We start from the raw sequence: 22476 nt of genomic DNA, 5'->3' as shown, positions 1-22476 counted from the left end.
AGCGGCTCTGAGAGCACCTCTCTGGGGCACACCCAGAGGAGGGCCCAGGCCTGCTGCTTTAAGTCCCAGCTGGACAAGGTCCTGGCTGGGATGACCTAGTGAGGGTTGATCCTGCTTGAAGCAGGGGGCTGGACTAGATGACCTCCTGGGGTCTCTTCCAGTCCTGGGATTCTGTGATTCACCTGTCCTGGGTGCCCCGGAGTCAAGCAGCCCCCGGAGGTGGGGCTGGCCCTCTGGCTCCTGGGCAGGACCCACCTGTGCCTGTGGTGTGGTCAGAGTCCAGCACCGGCCCTGGCCCCGTGCTGCGCACCCACTCAAAGTCATCGCTCTGATCCTGGTACCAGCCGCAGAGCCCCCTCTCAAAGTTGCAGGACAGTTCTGTGCGGAGAGAGGACACGGGGAGCTGTGAACCAAGTCACAAACTGGGGCAGAGACTGGGGGTGACCGGCCTCCAACCACACACCCCACTCCTGGCTCAGCCCCAGGGGAAGCCACCTTACAGCTGCTGCATATGACCGCCCCCCCCCACTGCCTGCCATTAACGACACAGAGTTCTTAGGTCTAGCGGCCAGAGCACAGCCAGGACTTCTGCGCTCTAACACGGGCTCAGGGCCCGGCAATCAGCACAAGGGAGCAGGAAACTGGATCCAGGCTCTGTACTCTGCTCTGACAGGGCATGAAGTTGAGTGGTCAGAGCAAGCAAACAGGGAGGCAGAACTCTGGGTTCTATCCAGGTTCTCCTATTGCTTCACTGTGTGAGGCTGAGTACATCCTTAGTGGGCCCGTGCCTCAGTTTCCCCATCTAGCGCTGGGGGACTCCTTGGCGCCTGTGAAGCACTCTGAGCTCTGCAGGTGGAAGGAGGTGGAGCCCTGGTGGGTTCCATGCCCTGCTCTCTGCCCAGGACAAAGAAGAGCAGGCACCAGGGCTCGCTGGATCTGGGTGCCCTCGAGTGGGAGTGTCAAGCAGGCCTGGGGAATCCGCTTCACCGGCGGAGGGTGGGGAGCAGCCCAGGAGCCTGACGGCTGCAGGAAGGAAGGCCACTGAGCAGTGGCTGTAAGCAGCCAGGGCTCCCAGTCCTTCTGCTGCTGCGTTGGTGCTGTGGACACTAGCAGAGCAAACCTCACAGGGTGAGATTCTGGTGCTGGCACTTGACTCTTGGGCCTTGGCACCTAACTCCCATTGACACCCCTGGTCCCCAACCCACTGCAAGGACAGCTCTGCTGGCCAGCCCCCCACTGCCCCGGGCTGGCCCCAATCTCTGTAAGCAAGAGGCAGCGCGAATGCTGGAGACGAGGGAGGCTGCAGGGGGCAGAGAGCACCACCCAGGGATGCGAATGCGGATGACCCGAGGCCTCCATCACCCAGCGCACATTGGTGCCCAACACAGGCAGCGTATGGGGGTGGGGTCCCTGTGCACAGTTTAATACCAAGTCAGTTTAGGGCATCTCCAGCCTCAGCCTGTCGCTAAGCTGCTGTCCCCAGAGGTAGGAATTAACCCATGGGAAAAACAAGCAGCCCTGTGGCACCTGAGATTAGGCCACCAATCAGTAAGTCATGAGTTTCACGGGTAACACCCACTTCCTCGGAGGAATGGCATGGGAAAAGCCAGGATCCAGGGTTGATATAGTGGTGGGGTGGGGAGGGGACCAGTTAATGAAGCAAATTAAGTCGGTTGCGTCTCCTTCCTGAGGATATCAAAGTGGGGGAAATTGCCCTTGTGATGCATAAACCAGGTCCAATCTCTCCGCAGGTGTTAAACTTGTGCACGAATTCCAATTCAGATGTCGCTCTCTGTACTCAGCAAGATCCCAGGGGTAAAATTCTCGATTAAAGCCCTGGGGTTCTGGTTTTCCACGCCCTCTCCACCTGAAGAAGCGTCTGATTCCCCTTTCCTGGAGTTCGCTGCAGTCCCCAGGAGAGTTGTACCTGAGGCATCGGGAGGGGTAAAGCTGGGGTCGCAGTTCACAAAGACAATGTCATCCACAGCCACGCTCTGCTCCATGAGGCCTCGCAGGTTCACCAGGGCCGTAAGCTCAAGCTGAAGGGGAGAAGTGCCCCTGTGAGCCCCATAGCTGGACACGTGCCCCATCCTGGCCCGTCTCCTCCTCACTCAGTGCCCCCGATCTCTCAAAAGCGAGAGGTGCCATGGCAGCCTGGCAGTGAATGTGCCCCTGCCAGAGACAGGGCAGTGCCCCCACCCCCTGCCTGCCACCACCCTGCTACGTGCCCCTCGCCAGCTGCAGGGTCCTCCCCGGGAGCAAGGCAGGAGCTCTGTCGCTGGGGATAGCTCAGCTGTGGCAGCTCATGGCAAGAAGCCAGCTGCCGCCAATGTCTTCTCAGGACAGGGCGAGAACATTGCCCTAGGGCAAACGCAGGACACCTCCCTCGCGGGACGGGGGCTGCTGTCCAGGCCAGGGCTCCCTGGCAATGGGGGCAGATGCCCCAAGTGAGGCACCAGGGATGGGAGCTCTGCAGCCCTACCCTGAGGGGGAGCAGAGGATGGGGTCATCACTACCTCCTGGCAGGTGGGGGAGAGGGAGGTGATCAGGGAATGCGGCAGCTGCCACGCAACAAGGCTCCCTGGCAGTGAGGGCTGCTGTGCCGGGTACCGGGGCAGGGGCCCCACGGAGGAGCGCCCTGGCAGCGAGGGCTGCTGGGCCGGGTACCGGGGCAGGGGCCCCACGGAGGAGCGCCCTGGCAGCGAGGGCTGCTGTGCCGGGTGCCGGGGCAGGGGCCCCACGGAGGAGCGCCCTGGCAGCGAGGGCTGCTGGGCCGGGTACCGGGGCAGGGGCCCCACGGAGGAGCGCCCTGGCAGCGAGGGCTGCTGGGCCGGGTACCGGGGCAGGGGCCCCACGGAGGAGCGCCCTGGCAGCGAGGGCTGCTGTGCCGGGTGCCGGGGCAGGGGCCCCACGGAGGAGCGCCCTGGCAGCGAGGGCTGCTGGGCCGGGTACCGGGGCAGGGGCCCCACGGAGGAGCGCCCTGGCAGCGAGGGCTGCCACCTCATGACTCTGGGAGCTGGGGAACAGGAGCCGCAAGAAATATGGGACAATTTGCCCATTTTCTTAAAAACCTCGGGCTGCTTGTGAGCTTTAGTAAGGGACTGTCCTGGGGATGGACGGTCACCCTAAGCCAGGAAGGCCTGAGATAACCTGTTCCCGCTGGCCCGACTAGCCCGTTCTCTTGCCCTGTTAACCTCCTGGCTTCACTGCCCTGCTCATGGGCCCCTCAAGCTGCTGGCCAGTGCTGGCGCTGCCCCGGGAGTGCCCATGAGGCCTGGGTGGGGGTCGCCGGGCTGCGTGGCCCACCTGGAAGGGTCTGGCTCTCGCCCCCAGAGGAACGGTGACTTGTCTCCACTCTGCGCTGTCGTTGCCCTGCATGTGCCAGGCCACCCTGGAGGTGCCCAGGCTGGGATCCACGATGCGGAGAGCCAGGAACCCTGGGCAAGGGAGAAAGGAGTGGGGCAGCCTCCGGCCTGGAGACACCGGCCCACTGCCGGCAGGGGGAGCCAAGCAAGCAGTGACCCCCCGGCTGGGGTAGGGCGTGTCCAGCAGACAGGCTGGGTCAGGGAGGGGGATGACGGAACAAGTCTCCTCCGGGCTCTGGCTGAGGCTCAAGAATCCCCTGGCCTGGCACAAACTGCCCCCCCTGCTGCAGCAATGGGAGGGGCCCGTTGGCCCAGGCCGCGCCTGGGGGCCCTCGGGGAGGGCTGCATCTCAGGCATCTGGTGGGGGTGAGCCATAGAGCCCAGTGCAGCGGGGCGGCGGGGGCATACCTTGGGGGTCACTCTGAAGCCAGTAGTGCAACTCCAGGGAGCAGGCGAGACCCGAGGGGCCCAGGGGCGGGGTGCGAGCCCTCGCCGCAGTCACCACCTGGCCCGGGGCCACCTCCACACCAAGGTAGCTCCCTAGGGGTGAAACACAGACTGCAGCCGGGGGATGCCGCTGGCCCTCCCCTCCCCCACTGCCCCCCAGAGACCTTCGCCAGCCCTCCCCTCCCCTCCCCCACTGCCCGCCAAGAGACTGCTGCCGGCGCTCCCCTCCCCCACTGCCCCCCCAAGACCTCCACTGGCCCTGCCCTCCCCTCCCCCACTGCCCCAGAGACCTCCGCTGGCCCTCCCCTCCCACCCCACTGCCTCCCCCAGAGACCTCCGCCGTCCCTCCCCTCCCCCACACCCATCACCCCCCGGGGAGACCTACCTGCCCCCGACCCACCCTTCAGGGGACCCCCCGACCCTCCACAGGGAGACTATCCCCATCCCACACTCCCGCCCGCCGCTGCACGGGTGAGAAGTGGGGTGGGGCGGGGCGGGGGCAGTTTTCCAGCGAGTGCCACGGATGCCCAGAGCACTAACCCCGCAGGGAGCACACGTGGGCAGCCGGGCGACAGCCCCGGGCCAGCCAGCAGGGGCGGGGCCACGGCCAGAAGGGGAGGAGCTTAGGGCAGAGCACGGCACCGGGCTGCCCCCTCGGAACCGCGCAGTGCGGCACTGCCACAGCTGTTCCAATGGGCGGGCACCCCATGCAACCGCCCCCGGGCGATCCCCCAGCAGGCCACCGCCCACGGACTGCCCCATGGCTGGGCAGGACTAGAAACAAGCATAGGGCACAGCAGGGGGCTGGGGCTGGGTTGAGAGAGGCGTGGGGTGGAGATGGGGCTGGGACGGGGTGAGAGGCGTGGGGTGGAGGTAGGGGCTGGGGCTGGGGCTGGGTTGAGAGAGGCGTGGGGTGGAGATGGGGCTGGGGCTGGGGCTGGGTTGAGAGAGGCGTGGGGTGGAGATGGGGCTGGGATGGGGTGAGAGGCATGGGGTGGAGATGGGGCTGGGACGGGGTGAGAGGCGTGGGGTGGAGGTAGGGGCTGGGGCTGGGGCTGGGTTGAGAGAGGCGTGGGGTGGAGATGGGGCTGGGGCTGGGGCGGGGTGAGAGCGGCGTGGGGTGGAGATGGGGCTGGGGCTGGGGCGGGGTGAGAGCGGCGTGGGGTGGAGATGGGGCTGGGGGTGGAGGTAGGGGCTGGGGCGGGGTGAGAGCGGCGTGGGGTGGAGATGGGGCTGGGGTGGGGTGAGAGCGGCGTGGGGTGGAAGTAGGGGCTGGGGGTGAGAGAGGCGTGGGGTGGAGGTAGGGGCTGGGGGTGGGTTGAGAGGCGTGGGGTGGAGATGGGGCTGGGGCGGGGTGAGAGAGGCGTGGGGTGGAGATGGGGCTGGGGCTGGGTTGAGAGAGGCGTGGGGTGGAGATGGGGCTGGGACGGGGTGAGAGGCGTGGGGTGGAGGTAGGGGCTGGGGCTGGGGCTGGGTTGAGAGAGGCGTGGGGTGGAGGTAGGGGCTGGGGCTGGGTTGAGAGAGGCGTGGGGTGGAGGTAGGGGCTGGGGCTGGGGCTGGGGCTGGGGCTGGGTTGAGAGAGGCGTGGGGTGGAGATGGGGCTGGGACGGGGTGAGAGGCGTGGGGTGGAGGTAGGGGCTGGGGCTGGGGCTGGGTTGAGAGAGGCGTGGGGTGGAGATGGGGCTGGGACGGGGTGAGAGGCGTGGGGTGGAGGTAGGGGCTGGGGCTGGGGCTGGGTTGAGAGAGGCGTGGGGTGGAGATGGGGCTGGGGCGGGGTGAGAGAGGCGTGGGGTGGAGATGGGGCTGGGGCTGGGGCTGGGGCGGGGTGAGAGCGGCGTGGGGTGGAGATGGGGCTGGGGCGGGGTGAGAGCGGCGTGGGGTGGAAGTAGGGGCTGGGGGGTGGGTTGAGAGGCGTGGGGTGGAGGTAGGGGCTGGGGGTGGGTTGAGAGGCGTGGGGTGGAGGTAGGGGCTGGGGGTGGGTTGAGAGCGGCGTGGGGTGGAGATGGGGCTGGGGCGGGGTGAGAGCGGCGTGGGGTGGAGATGGGGCTGGGGCGGGGTGAGAGCGGCGTGGGGTGGAAGTAGGGGCTGGGGGTGAGAGGCGTGGGGTGGAGATGGGGCTGGGGCGGGGTGAGAGCGGCGTGGGGTGGAGATGGGGCTGGGGCTGGGTGAGAGCGGCGTGGGGTGGAAGTAGGGGCTGGGGGTGGGTTGAGAGGCGTGGGGCGGGGTGAGAGCGGCGTGGGGTGGAGATGGGGCTGGGGCTGGGGCGGGGTGAGAGCGGCGTGGGGTGGAAGTAGGGGCTGGGGGTGAGAGAGGCGTGGGGTGGAGGTAGGGGCTGGGGGTGGGTTGAGAGGCGTGGGGTGGAGATGGGGCTGGGGTGGGGTGAGAGCGGCGTGGGGTGGAAGTAGGGGCTGGGGGTGAGAGCGGCGTGGGGTGGAGGTAGGGGCTGGGGGTGGGTTGAGAGGCGTGGGGTGGAGATGGGGCTGGGGCGGGGTGAGAGAGGCGTGGGGTGGAGATGGGGCTGGGGTGGGGTGAGAGCGGCGTGGGGTGGAGGTAGGGGCTGGGGGTGGGTTGAGAGGCGTGGGGTGGAGATGGGGCTGGGGTGGGGTGAGAGCGGCGTGGGGTGGAAGTAGGGGCTGGGGGTGAGAGCGGCGTGGGGTGGAGGTAGGGGCTGGGGGTGAGAGAGGCGTGGGGTGGAGGTAGGGGCTGGGGGTGGGTTGAGAGGCGTGGGGTGGAGGTAGGGGCTGGGGGTGGGTTGAGAGGCGTGGGGTGGAGATGGGGCTGGGGATGGGGCGGGGTGAGAGCGGCGTGGGGTGGAAGTAGGGGCTGGGGGTGAGAGCGGCGTGGGGTGGAAGTAGGGGCTGGGGGTGAGAGAGGCGTGGGGTGGAGGTAGGGGCTGGGGGTGGGTTGAGAGGCGTGGGGTGGAGGTAGGGGCTGGGGGTGGGTTGAGAGGCGTGGGGTGGAGATGGGGCTGGGGATGGGGCGGGGTGAGAGCGGCGTGGGGTGGAAGTAGGGGCTGGGGGTGAGAGCGGCGTGGGGTGGAGGTAGGGGCTGGGGGTGGGTTGAGAGGCGTGGGGTGGAGATGGGGCTGGGGTGGGGTGAGAGCGGCGTGGGGTGGAAGTAGGGGCTGGGGGTGAGAGAGGCGTGGGGTGGAGATGGGGCTGGGGCTGGGGTGGGGTGAGAGCGGCGTGGGGTGGAAGTAGGGGCTGGGGGTGAGAGCGGCGTGGGGTGGAGGTAGGGGCTGGGGGTGGGTTGAGAGGCGTGGGGTGGAGATGGGGCTGGGGCGGGGTGAGAGAGGCGTGGGGTGGAGATGGGGCTGGGGCGGGGTGAGAGAGGCGTGGGGTGGAGATGGGGCTGGGGTGGGGTGAGAGCGGCGTGGGGTGGAGATGGGGCTGGGGTGGGGTGAGAGCGGCGTGGGGTGGAGGTAGGGGCTGGGGGTGGGTTGAGAGGCGTGGGGTGGAGATGGGGCTGGGGTGGGGTGAGAGCGGCGTGGGGTGGAAGTAGGGGCTGGGGGTGAGAGAGGCGTGGGGTGGAGATGGGGCTGGGGATGGGGCGGGGTGAGAGCGGCGTGGGGTGGAAGTAGGGGCTGGGGGTGAGAGCGGCGTGGGGTGGAGGTAGGGGCTGGGGGTGGGTTGAGAGGCGTGGGGTGGAGATGGGGCTGGGGCGGGGTGAGAGAGGCGTGGGGTGGAGGTAGGGGCTGGGGCGGGGCCCAAGGCACAGGGCCAGGAGGTCCCCCCTGGGGAAGAGCTCACCTGAGGTGTTGGTGGTGTGGTCTGCCCCAGGCAGGGAGGCTGCGCTGGCTGTCTTCCTCACCCACTGCAGCTGGCCTACGCTCACGTCCTGCCAGTCCCCGGCCCCCGCCTCGAAGGTCGATGCTCCTGGAACACACCCGCTCTCACTAGCCCAGGCAGGGCCCCCACAGCCGCTGCTGCTCCTGGCTGGAAGGTGTCTGCCACTTCCCCAGACAGACCCTGCAAACATCAGCCCTGGCGGGCGAGCAGCTGGGAGACGCGGCTAGCCAAGGCCAGGCTGAAGGCCACGCATTGCTCTGAGCCCTGTGGAGCTGGGCCGCCTGGGAAGCTGTGGGTGCCCTGGGCCTGCCCGAGTCCCTCGGGCCGAGAGTTCCTCCCCGCAGCCCACCCGAGCTGCAGCTTCGCTCCCTTACCCAGGGCTAGGTCCCCTGGCAGGTGCAAAAGGCATCCATAGGGCTGCCTTGGAGGTCCAGGCGACTGCCCAGAGGGCAGCTCTTGGGGCTGGAAAAAGTTTCTCTCTGCGACTGCAAAGAATCGAGCCCAGTGGGGCCCTGATCCTGAGCAGGCCTCTGGGCCCTTCTGTTGCTGCCATGTAAGACAGCATCTGGCAGGGCCGGCCAGCTGGGCAAGGAGCCAGGGTTTAGACTGAGAGCCTGTGTTCTGAGCCGGGGCCGTCCCTGCGCTGTGCCAGTCAGCCAAGTGGGCTCTGCAGAGGGCTACAGAGCAGAGTCCATGGGGCAAAAGCCCTGCAGGGCCCAGATATCCAAGCAGGGAGTTAGCCAAGGCTGGGAGGTGGGGTAGCAGCCGGGCAGCAGCCCTGCATCCCTGGAAGCCAGGTGTCCTCTGTTTGCTGCAGGGCAGTGCGGTCACCCTCGGGCTCTGGGGCATTGGCTGAGTTGTGGTGCACGGATCCCAGGCAGGGCTCCCGCTAATTTTTTTTCCCATCTATGTGGAGAATAAATTTTATGTGCACCAAGGCACAAGGGATGTGCACCACCATTCGAAAGCACACGCTGGGTTCCCAGGTGCTCTGCTGGCCAGCTGGCCAGTCCCTGAATCTCTCCTGGGCAGCTGCCCAAGCGCTCAGCTTACAGGGAGTGCTGAGAGGTCTTGGCTGACTGCTCTGCCTAGGAATCCCAGGGCTGCTGCACCCAGGGCTGCTGCGGTGGCCCCTGCCCAATCTGCCTGGGCTAGCTGATGCTCTGTCCCAGCCAGCCCAGCCGCCGGGAGATCCATTACCACAGTGCAGCTCCTCGGAGCCGTCCGCACAGTTCGCTGTAAAGTCACAGACCAGCTGCGGGCTGATGCACGATCCACCGTCGCAGGCGAACTCCTCTGGGGCACAGGGAGAGGCGGGCTCCGGGGAGGGAGGCCTGGGGATGATGGCTGGGTTGCCTGGAGGTACGAGCATAAGAGCAGGCCAGGCAAGGTGACTGTCTGTCCTGTTTGTACAGGCACAGCCCCCTTTTTCGGGGGCTGAGAAGGCGTCCTGGTTTATTTGAAAAAAGCCCCATATCTGGGGAAGCCGGGAGCGCACCTGCCTGGATGCTGCCAGCCTGGGGGAGCTGGGACCTGGACAGTGCAGCTGCCTCCTAGTTCCCTGCGCCCTCAGGGGAGCTGAGAGCCAGACCGGCTCGGCTGCTGCCTCCTTCCCAGCTTCCTGAGGCGTGGGGCAGCCGGGGCGGTCTCCTGAAGTGGCAGCCCTTGGCAGCTGCAGCTAGGGCGCTGCCCCTGGCCCATATTCAGGCTAGGAGAACATGGTCACCCAAGGTCTGAACCTACAGCTGGGGCTGCACTGGGCCGTCTGTCGGAAGGGCCCTGCGCCTGCAAACGCAGCCCCAGCTGGGGCACAGCTGCGCCTCTGGCCCTTTTCCTGAGCACAAGCTACAATGGTACCGTCACAAGAGCAGGGACCACGGGGAGAGGCCTGGTCTCATCCCAGCTGGCTCCCCAAGCCCAGCCACACCTCCTGTCCCAGCGCTGGCAGCTGAGGGATTAACGTGCTGGACTTGCAACCCTGTAGGGCGTCTGGGCAGGTTCAAACCCTGCTGAGAGCAAAGCCTGTGTTTAGGGTGCTGGTTAGTCCATGGCGCTAGCAGTGGCCAGGTGGGGGTGTCAAGCCCCCTACCGGTGGCTTTAGAGTGTCAGCTCGGTGCGTGTGTCTTCCTTCTGGGCCTCTGAGGACAGGACAAGGAGCAAAGGGCTTAAACGGCAGCAAGAGGGGGTTAGGCTGGACACGAGGAAAAGCTTCCTAACTGTCAGGGTGGTTAAACGCTGGAATAAATCGCCTGGGGAGGTTTTGGAATCTCCATCACTGGGGATACGTAAGAGCAGGTTAGATGGACAACTCTCAGGGATGCTCTAGAAGGTGCTTGGTCCTGCCATGAGGACAGGGGACTGGACTCGATGACCCCTTGAGGTCCCTTCCGGTCCTAGTGGTCTGTGATTCGAGGGGCCAGCCAGGGCGTGCACCAGGCCCTGCTAGCAGCGGAAGAGCCAGTAACCAGCCAGGCTAGTTCAGACCACAGGCGGACATGGGCCTGAGTCCCATGTTTCAGCACAGCCCTCAGCTGCTCCCTCAAAGTGCAGCCCCCAGCCCTGGTGCCCTCAGTGCCTGCCACCCTCTGGCTCTGCCCAGCCTGCTTTGCCTGCCGCACCGTGGGCAAGCTGCACCTGTAATGCAGGCTGTGTTTGGGGAGGGTTGCCTGGCGTCTGGGTGTGACCGTGGGCCCTGGCCTGGTTTGTAACGAAGCTGGCTGAGAGCAGAAATGTGCCGGGGCCCGGAGTGGACCAGGGCCAGTGGTGGATTAGCCGGTGGGCTGATGGAGCCCCCATAGAGAGTCGGGTGAAGCTCGGCATCTCGGCCGCTGGGCAAGCGGGGCAGGGGAAGCCCCATGCCCTGATCCACGTCCACCCCAGCAACACTGGACAAGGGTGTTCTGACCCCGCTCACCAGAGGCAATGCCCAGCATGTGCTCGGTCAGGGGAATCCCCCCAGAGGCCCAACCCTGTCCCCAGCAGCAAGCTCCACTGCCCCATCCCTGGTCCCATACAGTCAGCTGTGGGGGGACAGGGGAAGCCCTGACAGCTGGTTCCCTGGGGCTGGAGGAGTTCTCACCCTGCTGTGCTCCCAGGCCAGGGCAGAGGTTCTCTGGGCTGGGCCCACAGAGGGTGGGGCAGAAAGAAGGAAAAGAGGTTGTAGGGCTGCGGGGAGGGTGTGGAATGATGGGCCCTGGGTGGAACAGGTCAGACCCGAGGGATGCGGCGCACTGGGTGAGACTGTGGGAATGGGCCCTGGCAGAAGGGGTAGGGAAGGGCCCCCCTTTACTCTGGGCCAGGGCTCCAGGAACCCTTTGTCTGCCTCTGCCCTGGGCTCTGGCTAGGGCCTGCGTCTGGCCATACAGCCCCCGGCAGAGAGACAGAGCTAGGGAGCCGTGCTGTGCTTCACGGCAGCCCAGGGTGAGGAGTGCATCAGGCAGCTCTGAGGCTGACCTGAGGAGCTGCCAGCAGTGACAGAATTAACCTGGCCCTGCCCAGGAGTCACGCGGAGGGGCAGTTACATTTCGGGGAGAAGGCAGAAGCAAAGTGGCCAGTAGCTCACCGGCAGCCTGGAGACAGCCTGGAGACAGGACCAGGTCATCCAGGGCCAGGCTGCCTTTGAATCCTGCTCCCGTCACAGCCGTGAAGACGATCTACAGGGACAGAAGGAGCTCAGATAACAAGAGGTGGGGGCGAGTGCAGAACCGCCCTGAACTCGCGCCATCGGGGGCAGCCCCACAGAGCCCTGGCCGGGGGGCAGCCCAGGCTGCAGGAGAGCATGGAGGGGCCATCGCTGAACAGGCAAAGGACAGCAAAATGCTGTACTAGGGCACAAGATCACCCCTGGCAGGTGGGGAGCAGGACCCGGGGTGTGAGGCGGTTCTGTACACTGAATGGACGTGCGCTCCTAGGTCGGTGTAGAGCATACAGAGGAAGGTCTGTGACAGGGCAAATGCAGCGAGTCAGCAGGACGGGTGGGTGCTGGGGCAGTGGATAGTACGGGTAGAGTGTCTGTAGGGCAGCTGCAGTGTGTCAGAGTGCAGGGCGTTTATAAGGTGGCTACGGGGGACCAGCAGGTAAGGCTGGTATAGGACAGGGGTCGGCCATCTGCGGCTCTGGACCCGTTTCTTTGGGATTGGTTCTAGTCAACGTCTTCATCAATGACGCAGCGACTGGCATAGAGAGCCCAGGGGCACAGCCACAGAGGGACTTCAGAGCTCGGTGGGGAATGAGGCCAGGTGGGAGCGGGGCTGAACAGGCCTCCTTGGAGCCAGAAGGTGCCCGCGGCCCCTGGAAACGTGCTGAGTGGGCAGGGAGGTGCCCCCTGCTGGCCACCCCTCCCTGGGAAGGGGACGTAGGACTCACGCCCCTTCTCCCCTGTGCCCCTTCTGGGGGGCGTTGCTCTGCGCCACGGTGATGTGTTTGCAGGGCCTTGGTCTAAAACCCACCTTGCCTTGGCCCCCCTGGCAAGAGGTGGGCCTGGCACCCCAAGCTGATCCCCACTCCACCCCACCCGGCACAGGAAGGAAGCTGCCCACCTGGAAGCTCTCCGACACGTTGAAATCCACTTTGTCCCTGAACCAGTAGTCGCCCCGATCTGCAGCCCTGGTGTGCACCAGCTGTGTGGTGGAGTTGGTTTGGTAGGAGATGCTGAGGCTGCTGGTGGCTGAGCCATCAAGGTGGGAGTAGAAGATGAGCTGGAGCCATAACGAGCATATAATGAGCACGGCACTCTGCCAGCCCCCGCCATGCATTCCCACCAGCCATCCCAAGAGCAGTGGGCCCCCACCTGGCCTGCCACCGCCACCCAGCCCGCAAGCAGAAGCAGCATGCGGAGGGCTGGGTAGCTGAGCTGGCTGGAGTGTGCCTCGTAGCTCTGCCCAGCACTGGGCTGGCTCCCCTCACCCAAAGATCCCATCCCAGGAGGTGCTGCTCAGCCGACCCTCACTGGCCCAGAAGCGGCCAATCTTCCCCAGGGTGGTGGCACTGGAGAGCCCTGGCTGGCTGGAGGGGTGCTCAGGTCCCACCTGCCCCATGGGGTGGTGCCTGGGACCCTCTGACTCAATCAAATCCAGAGCTGAGGACCTTTAAGCTTCATGATCTGCTGAGGCGTCCACACAATACCACAGCTTGGAGTGCCAGGAACTGAGCTTCATTCAGCTCTACAGCAAACCCCAAGCTGCCTGGGGAAACCCAGAGCCCAGAGGCTGCCAGCAGCAGCCCCCAGAGGGTGAGGCATGGGGTGAAGAGGGCCCTGCCTGCAGCGCCTAGGCATGGCGCAGAAGCTGCTCCAAGAGGTCAGCGGTCTTTGCAGAGGGTCTGGCCGCAGCTCAGCTGGGGTGACTTACAGAGCAGGGGCGAGCTGTGGTTGCCTGGAAAGTCGGACTGGTCAGTCTGGCTGTGTGGGTGCTCTGGTTCAGCAGGGCGGTGCTGACGTAGAGGAAAAAGCCTACGGAGACCAGCAGCATGTGCTCAGTGGTGCCCCTAGAGCCCCACAGGAAGCCTTCAGAGCCAGGCCCTTGTGTTCCTGGGCAGGCACCAGGCCCTACTGACCCTGGGGGAGAGGTGGCATGGCCTAGCCACCAAAGTACTGCCCTGGAAGGTGGGCTCTGGGGGGCCCTGCCCCCCCCACTATAGAATGGGGATAACTGCAGCCCCAACTCCACCCCAGGTGAGCCAGGCATTGCTAGACCTGCCCAGTAACTCCACCCCTCAAAACAGCCCCAGCAAGGAGGAGGAAGGGAAGCAAACGCTAGAGAGAAACCCACCCTCTGGAGCAAGGCTTGTCCAGCGCCCTACCTCACAAAGCAGCCCTGTGATGGGGTCCACCTGCTTGTGAGCGCCCTTGTGGCAGAGGGGTGCCACAAAAGGTCCTTGCCTGGTTATCTGGTACCTTCCTTGCTCCCAGGCCACTTCCCCAGATGCTGCCATGTCTGGTTGGCTCCTAGGTTCTGAGCTAGGCTCCGAACAGCCCTGCCCAGGGTGCCGTGTGTTCCTGTATTAGGGTAGACCTACACCCACATGACGATTGACCCCAGGAAGACGTCGACACAAGACTTCCGAGCCCCCAGCCACACGAGGAAAGAAAGTTCTGGTACGTCGATTCTAGCTAGGCTAAATGCGTAGCTGAAATCGAGTTTCTTCCCCAGGGTAGAGCTACCCGGAGGCTTGTGGCCTTACCCAGGTCTAACTCCTGTTCACGTTCACAGCCGTCCCTAGTACTGCTCGTTGAACTGCCTGGCCCTAGCCCAGCAGCTCACACTGTAGCCACTCCAGAAGGCCCAGGTTCATGTCCTCCTGTGGGTGTTTTTAAGCCAGCTGGCTCTCAGCTAAGACTCATTCCTTCTCGATGTAAGTGGTCTTGGTGCCACTGCCTGGCACGGTGATCCACACCCCCGGGTGTGTGGGTCACACTGGCTTCATCTGGCTACCCCAGGTGACCGGTGACGCCTTGGGGGAATGCCCTTGGCCGGGGCAGCAAAGGCAGGCCTGCCTCTCACACAGGCGGGACTGCATGAGCCCTAAGCATCAGCCCAGCTGGTCTGGGACTCTGCAGTGACCCGGCCGCACCAGGCCAGGGAGCATTCCCAGGAAGCCCAACCCCTACCCCTGTGTGGAGCCCTGGCCGCAGGAGAGAGGCCGAGGTGCGCTCCGTTCTCCCTCCCTGTCAGCATGCCTTGCCCCACCCCGCACTGCTGGGGGCAGGATCAGGGCGGGACTCTGGCATCTGCTTGGCCCCAGGCACGCAGCAGAGGGGATCCAGCCCCGGCTCCATCCCAGACTCTGCTTCCCTGCCGTGCCAGGGCCCTGCCATCCAAGGTACCTGTCCTGCTGTTGGTGGTGTGGTCACGGCTGGGCTGGTGGGCCCCGGGCGCGAGGTGCAGGCTGGAGTTCCTCAGCCAGAAGGGGCTATCAGGCGCAGAGCTCCAGCCGCACCAGCCTGCCTCAAATGAACAGGCGGTGAAGGAGCCTGGCAGGAGAAAGGAAGCAGTGCTGGGGGTGGCGGGAAGGCTCTGCAGGGCACCCCATGCTGCAGCCTCCCCTCCACGGAGGATTTCTCTCCACTGAGTGCCCGGGGGCAGAACAGCAGGTGCTCCGTGGCATGGGGGCTGTGCGGAGGTTCAGCCCTGCTAGCCCCGGCAGCCAAGAGAGAAGGGCAGACTCCCCCCTCTGCCCACACTTGGGCCCAGGGCTCTTGCTGGGCTGCCCAGCAGACAGTGGGGAGCTCTCCAGAGCAGCCTGCAAAGGGAGCAGACCCCCTGGGGCGAGGCGGGTGTTGATCCAGGCCAGAGAAGTGGCTGGCTGCACCTGGGTGCACGCGTGTGCCGATATCGGGTGTGGCGTCCTCGGCCTATGGCCCAGGGACCAGCTCTGCACTTGAGGGGGTGGGCCCAGCCAGGCAACCCCAGTCTTGGGCACAGGGCCAGGCTCAGCTTGTCCCAGAGTGACACTCTCGGAGCTCCGCTGAGCCGCTCAGGCCCACAGCTGTGAGGCTAGTCCAGCCAGCTGGGTCCCAGCCACCTCTGAGTCACAAGGTGCGCTCTGGCCTCCCTGGCGGGAGTGAACAGCATCACTCCTCTCGCCCACCCATGGCCAGCGTTAGCCCCCCCCTGCTCCCCAGGGCCCAGCGCTCACCCCCCCATCCCCCACCCCCAGGGACCAGTGCTCACCCCTCCATCCCCCAGCGCTCATCCCCCCATCCCCCATCCCCCAGCGCTCACCCCCACATCCCCCACCCCCAGGGCCCAGTGCTCATCCCCCCAGGGCCCAGCACTCACCCCCCCATCCCCCGCCCCCAGGACCCAGCGCTCACCCCCCCCCCCCGGTGGCCAGCATTCACCCCCCTCTCTGGGCCCCCTGGAGGCCAACACTCCCAGCTCTCCAGCCAGGGAACACTTTGCGCCCTGAAGCCCTGGCGGCTGGTGCTCCCCGGCCCACGAACACTCACTGCAGTTCGCGCTGGACTCGTCAGAGCCATCCCCGCAGTCGTCCGTGCCGTCACACAGCTGCTCCAGCTGCACACAGGATCCCCGGCTGCAGCGCCCCTCCCCTGGGCTGCACGGGGAGCTCAGGAGCACTGCGTGCAGGCAGGAAAGGGTTAACTCTCGGGGGCTCCTAAGGAGGTGAGTGGGGAGGGGGCTGGGCCCCGGCTGGCCGAGGAGGGGCTGGGGGTGCAGGCAGCCTGGGCTGTGTCCAAGCCCAGCGCTGTGCCTAGCCATGCAGGGGTGCTGAGCGCCCTGGCTGGCTGAGGGGAGGTGGGGGGGGCTTTGCCCTGGCTGGACTCAGCGCCCCAGCAGGCAGAGTGGGTGCTGCGGGGATGGGGAGCCGCTGCCTTACATGGTCGCCCACAGCTCCTGAACTCCACGTCGTCCAGCTGCCAGGAGCTCTGCCGCGAGGAGAGGGTGACCTGCCAACGAAGGGGAATCCCAAGTGGGCCCCGGCCCAGCGTGGGCACGGCCGGCCTGGCCTGAGCACAGGGGGACAGACCTCTGCCAGCTCTTCGCCCGCGCGTGGGCCAAGCAGCCCCTGCAAGGTGGTTCCCCGGCATTTGCTGGGCACGCCCTGACCTGGCCAGAGCCTTCCCCACAGCAAGCACCAGCCTGCCACACGTGAACTGTCTGGCGCCCCCAGAACTGCTGGCCTGGGTCGAGGCGAATGCAGGGGGCCAGTGTAGACCCTGTGCTCTTGTGTCCAGAGCTGGCTGGTTCCCGTGACCCATTCCTGGCCACCACATGTGGCAGCTGCAATCTGAAGCCAGCCCTTTTCCTGCCTCTGCAGCGGGGGTGGGGCTGCGCGTGCTTAGGCTGGGGGGTCAGCCCCTCACCTGGAACTCCCCGGGCACCCGGCCGGTGTATGCGACCAGCTCCCGCCAGGCGGAGCTGCTGCTCTCGGGGCTCTGCCACAGCGTTACGGTCTCATTGGCGCCTGTCAGCTCCAGCCACAGAGCGGGCTGCACCGACTCATTAAGCCCTGTGAGGAAACCAGGACCCACGATCATGTGGTCTCTCCTTCAGCCGCGGGTGCCCCCCAAGCAGCCTAGCACACCCTGCCAGTCACCAGCAGCACCAGCCAGCAACCTCCTCTCCTCCCAGCCAGGGCACCCCCTCTCCAGCTGGCTTGGGCTTGACAATGTCTAGGCAGCTGGGGACCAGGACCCCGGGGTTCTGCCTCAGCCCCACCAGCAGGATCCAGGTCTGGTGGACTAGCAGCGGGAAGGGTCTCTCTGCTCCCAATGGCCCGCTCAGAAAGACCTAGGCAGAGCGCAATAGATTCTGCCGCTGACTGGCTGGGTGACACTGAGCAAATCCCCCTCCTCCAAGCCTCAGTTTCCCCCACCGTAGCACGGCAATTGTATTACTCCCCACACCACAGGCAACCTGAGGGCTCAGAAATATCTGTCAAAGGCTCCGTGTCACAGAGCTGGAAGGGACCTCAGGAGGTCATCGGCTCCAGTCCCCTGCCCTCACCGCAGGGCCTAGCCCTAGCCCTGGCCCTGGCCCTGGCCCTGGCCGAGGTTTTGTTTTTAAATCTAACCTGCCTCAGACCCTCGAAAGGCCCTCCCCAGGATTGGGCTCACAACCCCGGGTTTGCAGCCACTGCGCTAGCCCTCCTTACAGGCCCTTGGAAGACACAGGTGATGGTGTCCAGTGCTCAGTACCTGCTAAACTAGTCACGATTCAGTCAACTCAGGGAGCAGAAGAACTGCCAGACCAGATCAGAGCAGGGCCCCATCAGCCCAGAGCCTGCACCAGCTGCTTTGGACAGGTGGGCACCTCTTCGTGTACCAGACAACAGCTCAGCCACCAGCCGCTGCCGGCTAATCCCAGCTTCCGCCTGCTGCCTCCTCCAGTGCCTCCTCAGACCCTGTCCCTGTTCTCGTGCCAGGCCAGGAGAGGCTGGGAACACCCTCCGGCCATGCTGCCCAGGCGCAAGCCCCTTTACCTGGTCCCCACAGGCGATACCAGGCTCGGATCTCACAGGTGGCTGCTGCTTGCCGCATCACAGGGGACCTTAACCTAGCAATAGCAAACGTGTTTCTGCGCATCTCTGTGGCCATGTACCAGCCTGGGGAGAGCAGACAGGGGAGGGGTCACTCACACCGTGGGGAGAGGCGAGACACATTCCTACGCCTGTGGGACACAGACCCACCGCAATTACCACCTTGCTGCACACGTGTTCTGAGCTGGAGCCTGTGAAAGGGGGCTCCCATTCTTCACCCCACCACTGACCAACAACAGGAATATCCCCCCACCCGGGGAATATCTCAGATAACGGCCGTGTGCCGTTCGGTGCGTGCCTGGGCGTATGTCAGTGCCTGATACCAGAGACAGCCGAGAGCTGAGCCACTGTTAGCTGTGCAAGACCCTTATCCCCTACAGCTAACGCACCTGCAGCCGCCCTCCTCCACTCCGTCTGCTCTGCAGCTCTACCTGCGCCAGCTCTGTGCACTGGCTGCCTCAGCTGGCTTCCTCCAGGGTGCCTCGGCCTTTTCTTAGGCCTGGTGCACACCTGCAACGTGCCACTCAGGAGCGCGGATGGGGAGAGGACTCCACACCAGCCCCGATGGCTACGCTGCAATTTTACAGCCCCACAAGCTCAACTCAGCGGACATGGGCTCCCAAATGCCTTTGGAAGGTCCAAGGCTTCTTTCCGCAGTAAGTGTCAGCAGCAGCCAGGTGCGGTGAGGCGGAGTCAAGGGCTCACAGTCCCTAAATCACATCAGCCCAATGTCCTGCCCGGCTGGGAGGAAGGCTCCTGCCCTCCCATCACCCACTGACTCAGACAGAGAAACAGCAAGGGGTGTACCAAAAACTGACCGCGTTTCTCTGCTGTTTACGCTGTAGGGGCTCTGGCTGGTTTCTTAATTGTTCTGTCTGCTGGATGACTAATTCTGTTCAACAATTTCACTAATGACTTGGTGGACGGGGCGGACTGCAGCCTCAGCAAGTTCGTGGATGGCATGAGTCTGGGGGGAGAGGCAGGTACGTTGGAGGGCAGGGATAGGCCCCAGGGTGGCAGACACATTGGAGGATTGGGCCAAAAGAAATCTGATGAGGTTCAACTAGAAGTGCAGAGTCCTGCACTTGGGATGGAAGAATCCCAAGCGTTGTTCCAGGCTGGGGACTGACTGGCTAAGTGCTGGTTGTGCAGAAAAGGACCTGAGGATTACAGTGGATGAGAAGCTGGACAGGAGCTGACAGTTGTGCCCTTGGAGCCAAGAAGGCCAACGGTGTAGTGGGGGCACTAGGAGAATTGCCAGCAGAGCAGGGGAAGTGATCATTCCCCTCCATTTGGCAGTGATGAGGCCATGTCTGGAGGGTTGTGTTCATTTCTTGGCTCCCCACTATTGAAAAGATGTGGATGAACTGGAGAGAGTCCAGTGGCTCGGGGGCTGGCCATGACTTAGGAAAGGCTGAGGGAACTGGGCTTATTTAGGACACAGAAGAGAAGAATGGATGGGATTTGATAGCCGCTTTCAGCCCCCTGAGAGAGGCTGTTCTCAGTGGTGACAGATGGCCGAACAAGGAGCAATGGTCTGAAGTTACGGGGGTGGGGGGGTGTAGGTTGGATATTAGAAGAACTACTTTACTAGGAGGGGGGTGAAGCCCTGGAATGCGTTACTGAGGGAGGTGGTGGAATCTCCATCCCCAGAGACTTTTAAAGCCAGGCTTGACAAAGCCCTGGCTGGGATGATTTAATGTGGGGTTGGTCCCGCTTTGAAGAGAGGACTGGACGAGATGAACCCTGAGGTCTCTTCCAACCCTCATCTTCTCTGAACCTATGACTAAGATTTAAAACAGCACTGGTGGTGGGTCCAGACCTGGTTCACAGTGGGTCAGGACTGGTGAAGAATACAGTCTTGCAGTGATTCAGGTTAAAATGATTGACTCAGGTACAGCTAAGCAGGACACAAGGTTCACTACGTGAACTCAGCCACAGATGGCGTGCATACCCAGATTGGTGCCCCGGGTGTGATCGGTGCTGGGCCCTGTCCCCCAGGGAGAGCTGCTGGCTCGGTCTATGACCCATTGGTAGGCAGAGGTGCTCACGTCCTTCCAGCCACAGGTGCCCTCTTCAAAGTCACAGGCGAAGGGTGCTCCCAGGATGGCAGATTCTTTATGATAACCTGCGGGGAAGCAGAGAGCGGTCAGTGCTCTGGGGCATTGGGCAGGGCCCTTTGCTGGGACAAGCAGATCCAGGGGGTGTCTGTGAGCCATTGGGGGATTCCTGTTTACAACGGGTGTCAGTGCAGGAGTGGGTAGAACCAGAGAGGAGAATGGGTATGTACAGGTGGGTAAGTAGTACATGGCTAACTTGAGGAGGCTGTCCTGGGGCCCATGTGCCAGGCAGAGCCAGCGTGTGGCTAGCCCTGCAGCGCATTCGGCCCATTCGTCTGTGGCAGTGGGGCTCTGAGCTCTGAGCCCTTCCCTTGGAGCAGGTTGAGGAGCCAGAGCCCCTGCGGAACTACCCCAGCCCCAAGGCTCTGCAGCCGCAGATTGCTAATCCCAGGGGAAGGCAGCCGCAGAGCAGGAGTCCGAGGCTGCTGGGACTCACCACACTGGTTCTCATCCGAGCAGTCCCTGCAGTCGCACACAAAGTCGCATACCTTCGGGGCAGCGCAGCCGCACCTGTTGATGAAGACAGACTGGACGCCGGAGTGTGGCGAAGCTAGCAGAGAGACCGCAAAATCCAGCATCAGACGGGCCAGTGCCAGGCAGCACAGAGGCCTCTCCCTGGCCACTGGCTCTCATCCAGGACACCAGGTTGCGAAGTGCATGGCCTGCAAGCCTGCGAGGCAGGAAGCCGCTGCTCTGAGTTCTCCGACACTCTGAAGACCCTAATCTCAGCACCTGGTGCCAAGGGAATGCTCCTAATCAATACCAGGGCAAGAAGACAATCTATTACATGAAACCTGTTTGTCGGTGACAGCAGAAATAACCGTCGTCAGCAATCTTCTGATGAGATCACTCTCGTCCTGCCAGACATTTGATTCATTCAAGTTAGCATTTCCTGCTGCATCAAGAAAGCTTCACCCAGCCTCAACTTTGCATTGCAGAGTGCAGGTCAGGCTCCTGTTGTGCTAGGAGCTGTACAAACCCAGCATGAGAAACCAGACCCTGTGCGGAAGAGCTCAGTCTAAGGGGGAAACTGAAGCACAGAGAGATGCAGTGACTTGCCCAAGGTCATGCAGGGAATCAGTGGCAAAGAGGGGAACAGACAGTAGGTTGGCTGCGTGCCGGTTGCATGTTCTCTCTGATAGAAAACACTCCCTCCTTTAGTGTGGAGCCATCCAAGGCTCAAAGTACCTTCTGCTCCACAGCAGCTCTGTCCAAGCACAGCCTCTGGCTCAACATGGGACATGATCAAAGCCAGTCCAGCTGTAGCTTATTGTTTCAGGGCAAAACACCTCCTTAAAGCCCTGCCCTGGCCGGAAGCTACATGACCCCAGAATGGGACGCAAGGAAGTTATATGTGGAGATTGAATCTCAACTAGCAAGTGGTGGCTTGTCCCTCTCCCCCCAGCAATGGGAAGTGCTCCCCTGTCCTGCCAAGAAAACTTACCACAGAGAACCAGAGCCAAGGGAAACAGCCATCCCGGCATCTCCTGTGCCTGGGCCCTGGCCCGGCGCGCAGCGGGGAGCTGACACAGCCACCGCAGGGGCTGTGCTGCAGACAAAGCGCTGGAGTCAGCTCCCAAGGAGTCGGCAGACTCTGGACTTCGGCCCCAGCTGTTCCCAGCACCGCAGAGCTCTTGAGTCCAGTGCAATCAGTCTGCGAAACAGGTGTTATCAGCTGCGCATTCCCCAGGGGAGCTGACACTGCAGCTGGGGCTATGCAGAGGTGGAGTGGACTTACAGCGGTTTGGTTGCACCTGGGGAGCACAGCCATAGGCCCAGCTCACTGCCAGGAACAAGGGTCTCTCCCGGGGTACCTGACAGAGAACTCCTGCATAGCAGGGTCCCTCACTTTACCCCTCCCCAGCTCTTGAGTGGGAGATTCCCATGCTACTCCCCTCTTCCTGGGTGGGGGACTCGGGCTGGTGGCATTGAGCTGCCAGGAGTCAGTGTCCGAGTCACACTGGGCACCTGTGGCATGCACTGGCTGGCCTCCCAGTCTATGCACCCCCTGCAGCCTAGTAACTCCAGTAGCCCCAGAGGCCAGCAGACGGACTCCCAGCCAAAGAAACTGTGGCATTCAAGTAGAGACACAGACGAACCGATTCGTGATTTGCATCCCCTGCTAGCTACGGGCTGCGAAGTCAGGGGCAGGCTCTCACAAACACTGTCTGCAAAGTCCCTTCAGGGCTGTGGCCCACGTGAGAAGCTTTGAACAATCGGTTTGCAGTCCTTGCACAGGGGCAGAAAGCCTTTTAATGGCTACATGCATGGGGAGCTTTCCAGCCAGGAACACTGGGGCATGGCTGGGGCCTGCATGGACAGCCAGCGGCCTGGGGAAGCGTTGCTGTTAAAAGCTCTTGTGGATCCGGCACTGACCCCATTTGTAAGCTCAACACTTCTAGCAAACAGCTGACGAGGAACCACAGCAGCGACACACAAAGCTGTCCCCAGGGGGGTGGGGGGCCTGAGGCAATCCATCCCAGTGCCCCAAGCACAGAGCCTGAGTAACCACCCCCCAATGCCTGCCCCACCCTTGCTCTGCCACCACCCCACTCCAGCCATTCCCACGTCCATTGCACCTTTCTCCCAATGCCTGAACAACACAACTGGTGGGAGGATGACCAGGGGCCCTGGTGTGGAGCAGCAATGGGGACTGGCCCCCCCGATGTGCACCGGGGCTGAGTTGCTCTGGCTCCTGCTGCCATGGTGAAGTGGAGAACAATGAGCTGGGAAAGGGGGCACAGCAGAGCAGACCAG

The 22476-nt window shown here is 63.8% G+C and overlaps 1 protein-coding gene across 8 annotated transcripts in view; it reads right to left on the bottom strand.

The window, feature by feature from the left end:
- Positions 1 to 22476, bottom strand: part of MAMDC4 (MAM domain containing 4) — a 39718-nt gene that overhangs the window by 12845 nt on the left and 4397 nt on the right. For 4 of the 8 annotated variants that reach the window (XM_075015503.1, XM_075015504.1, XM_075015510.1 and 1 more), the window contains 17 exons: positions 21164 to 21373; positions 20156 to 20269; positions 19554 to 19727; positions 17543 to 17665; positions 16425 to 16570; positions 15938 to 16007; positions 15549 to 15677; positions 14424 to 14570; positions 12949 to 13049; positions 12139 to 12297; positions 11163 to 11253; positions 8801 to 8956; positions 7562 to 7687; positions 3774 to 3905; positions 3307 to 3437; positions 1928 to 2039; positions 256 to 378 (listed from right to left, as the gene is read on the bottom strand). In XM_075015503.1, coding sequence (XP_074871604.1) covers positions 256 to 378; positions 1928 to 2039; positions 3307 to 3437; positions 3774 to 3905; positions 7562 to 7687; positions 8801 to 8956; positions 11163 to 11253; positions 12139 to 12297; positions 12949 to 13049; positions 14424 to 14570; positions 15549 to 15677; positions 15938 to 16007; positions 16425 to 16570; positions 17543 to 17665; positions 19554 to 19727; positions 20156 to 20269; positions 21164 to 21203 — 2074 coding nt within the window. In that variant the 5' untranslated portion in view covers positions 21204 to 21373. Of the gene's footprint in view, positions 1 to 255; positions 379 to 1927; positions 2040 to 3306; positions 3438 to 3773; positions 3906 to 7561; positions 7688 to 8800; positions 8957 to 11162; positions 11254 to 12138; positions 12298 to 12948; positions 13050 to 14423; positions 14571 to 15548; positions 15678 to 15937; positions 16008 to 16424; positions 16571 to 17542; positions 17666 to 19553; positions 19728 to 20155; positions 20472 to 21163; positions 21374 to 22476 lie in introns of those variants that run through there. The other 4 variants (XM_075015505.1, XM_075015506.1, XM_075015507.1 and 1 more) reach the window with 4 other exon arrangements.

Source organism: Carettochelys insculpta, chromosome 21, assembly GCF_033958435.1.
Source record: "Carettochelys insculpta isolate YL-2023 chromosome 21, ASM3395843v1, whole genome shotgun sequence".
NCBI classification, from domain to species: Eukaryota; Metazoa; Chordata; order Testudines; family Carettochelyidae; genus Carettochelys; species Carettochelys insculpta.
The sequence above is the reverse complement of the archived record's forward strand: the minus strand, read 5'-3'. Positions and strand labels throughout refer to the sequence as shown.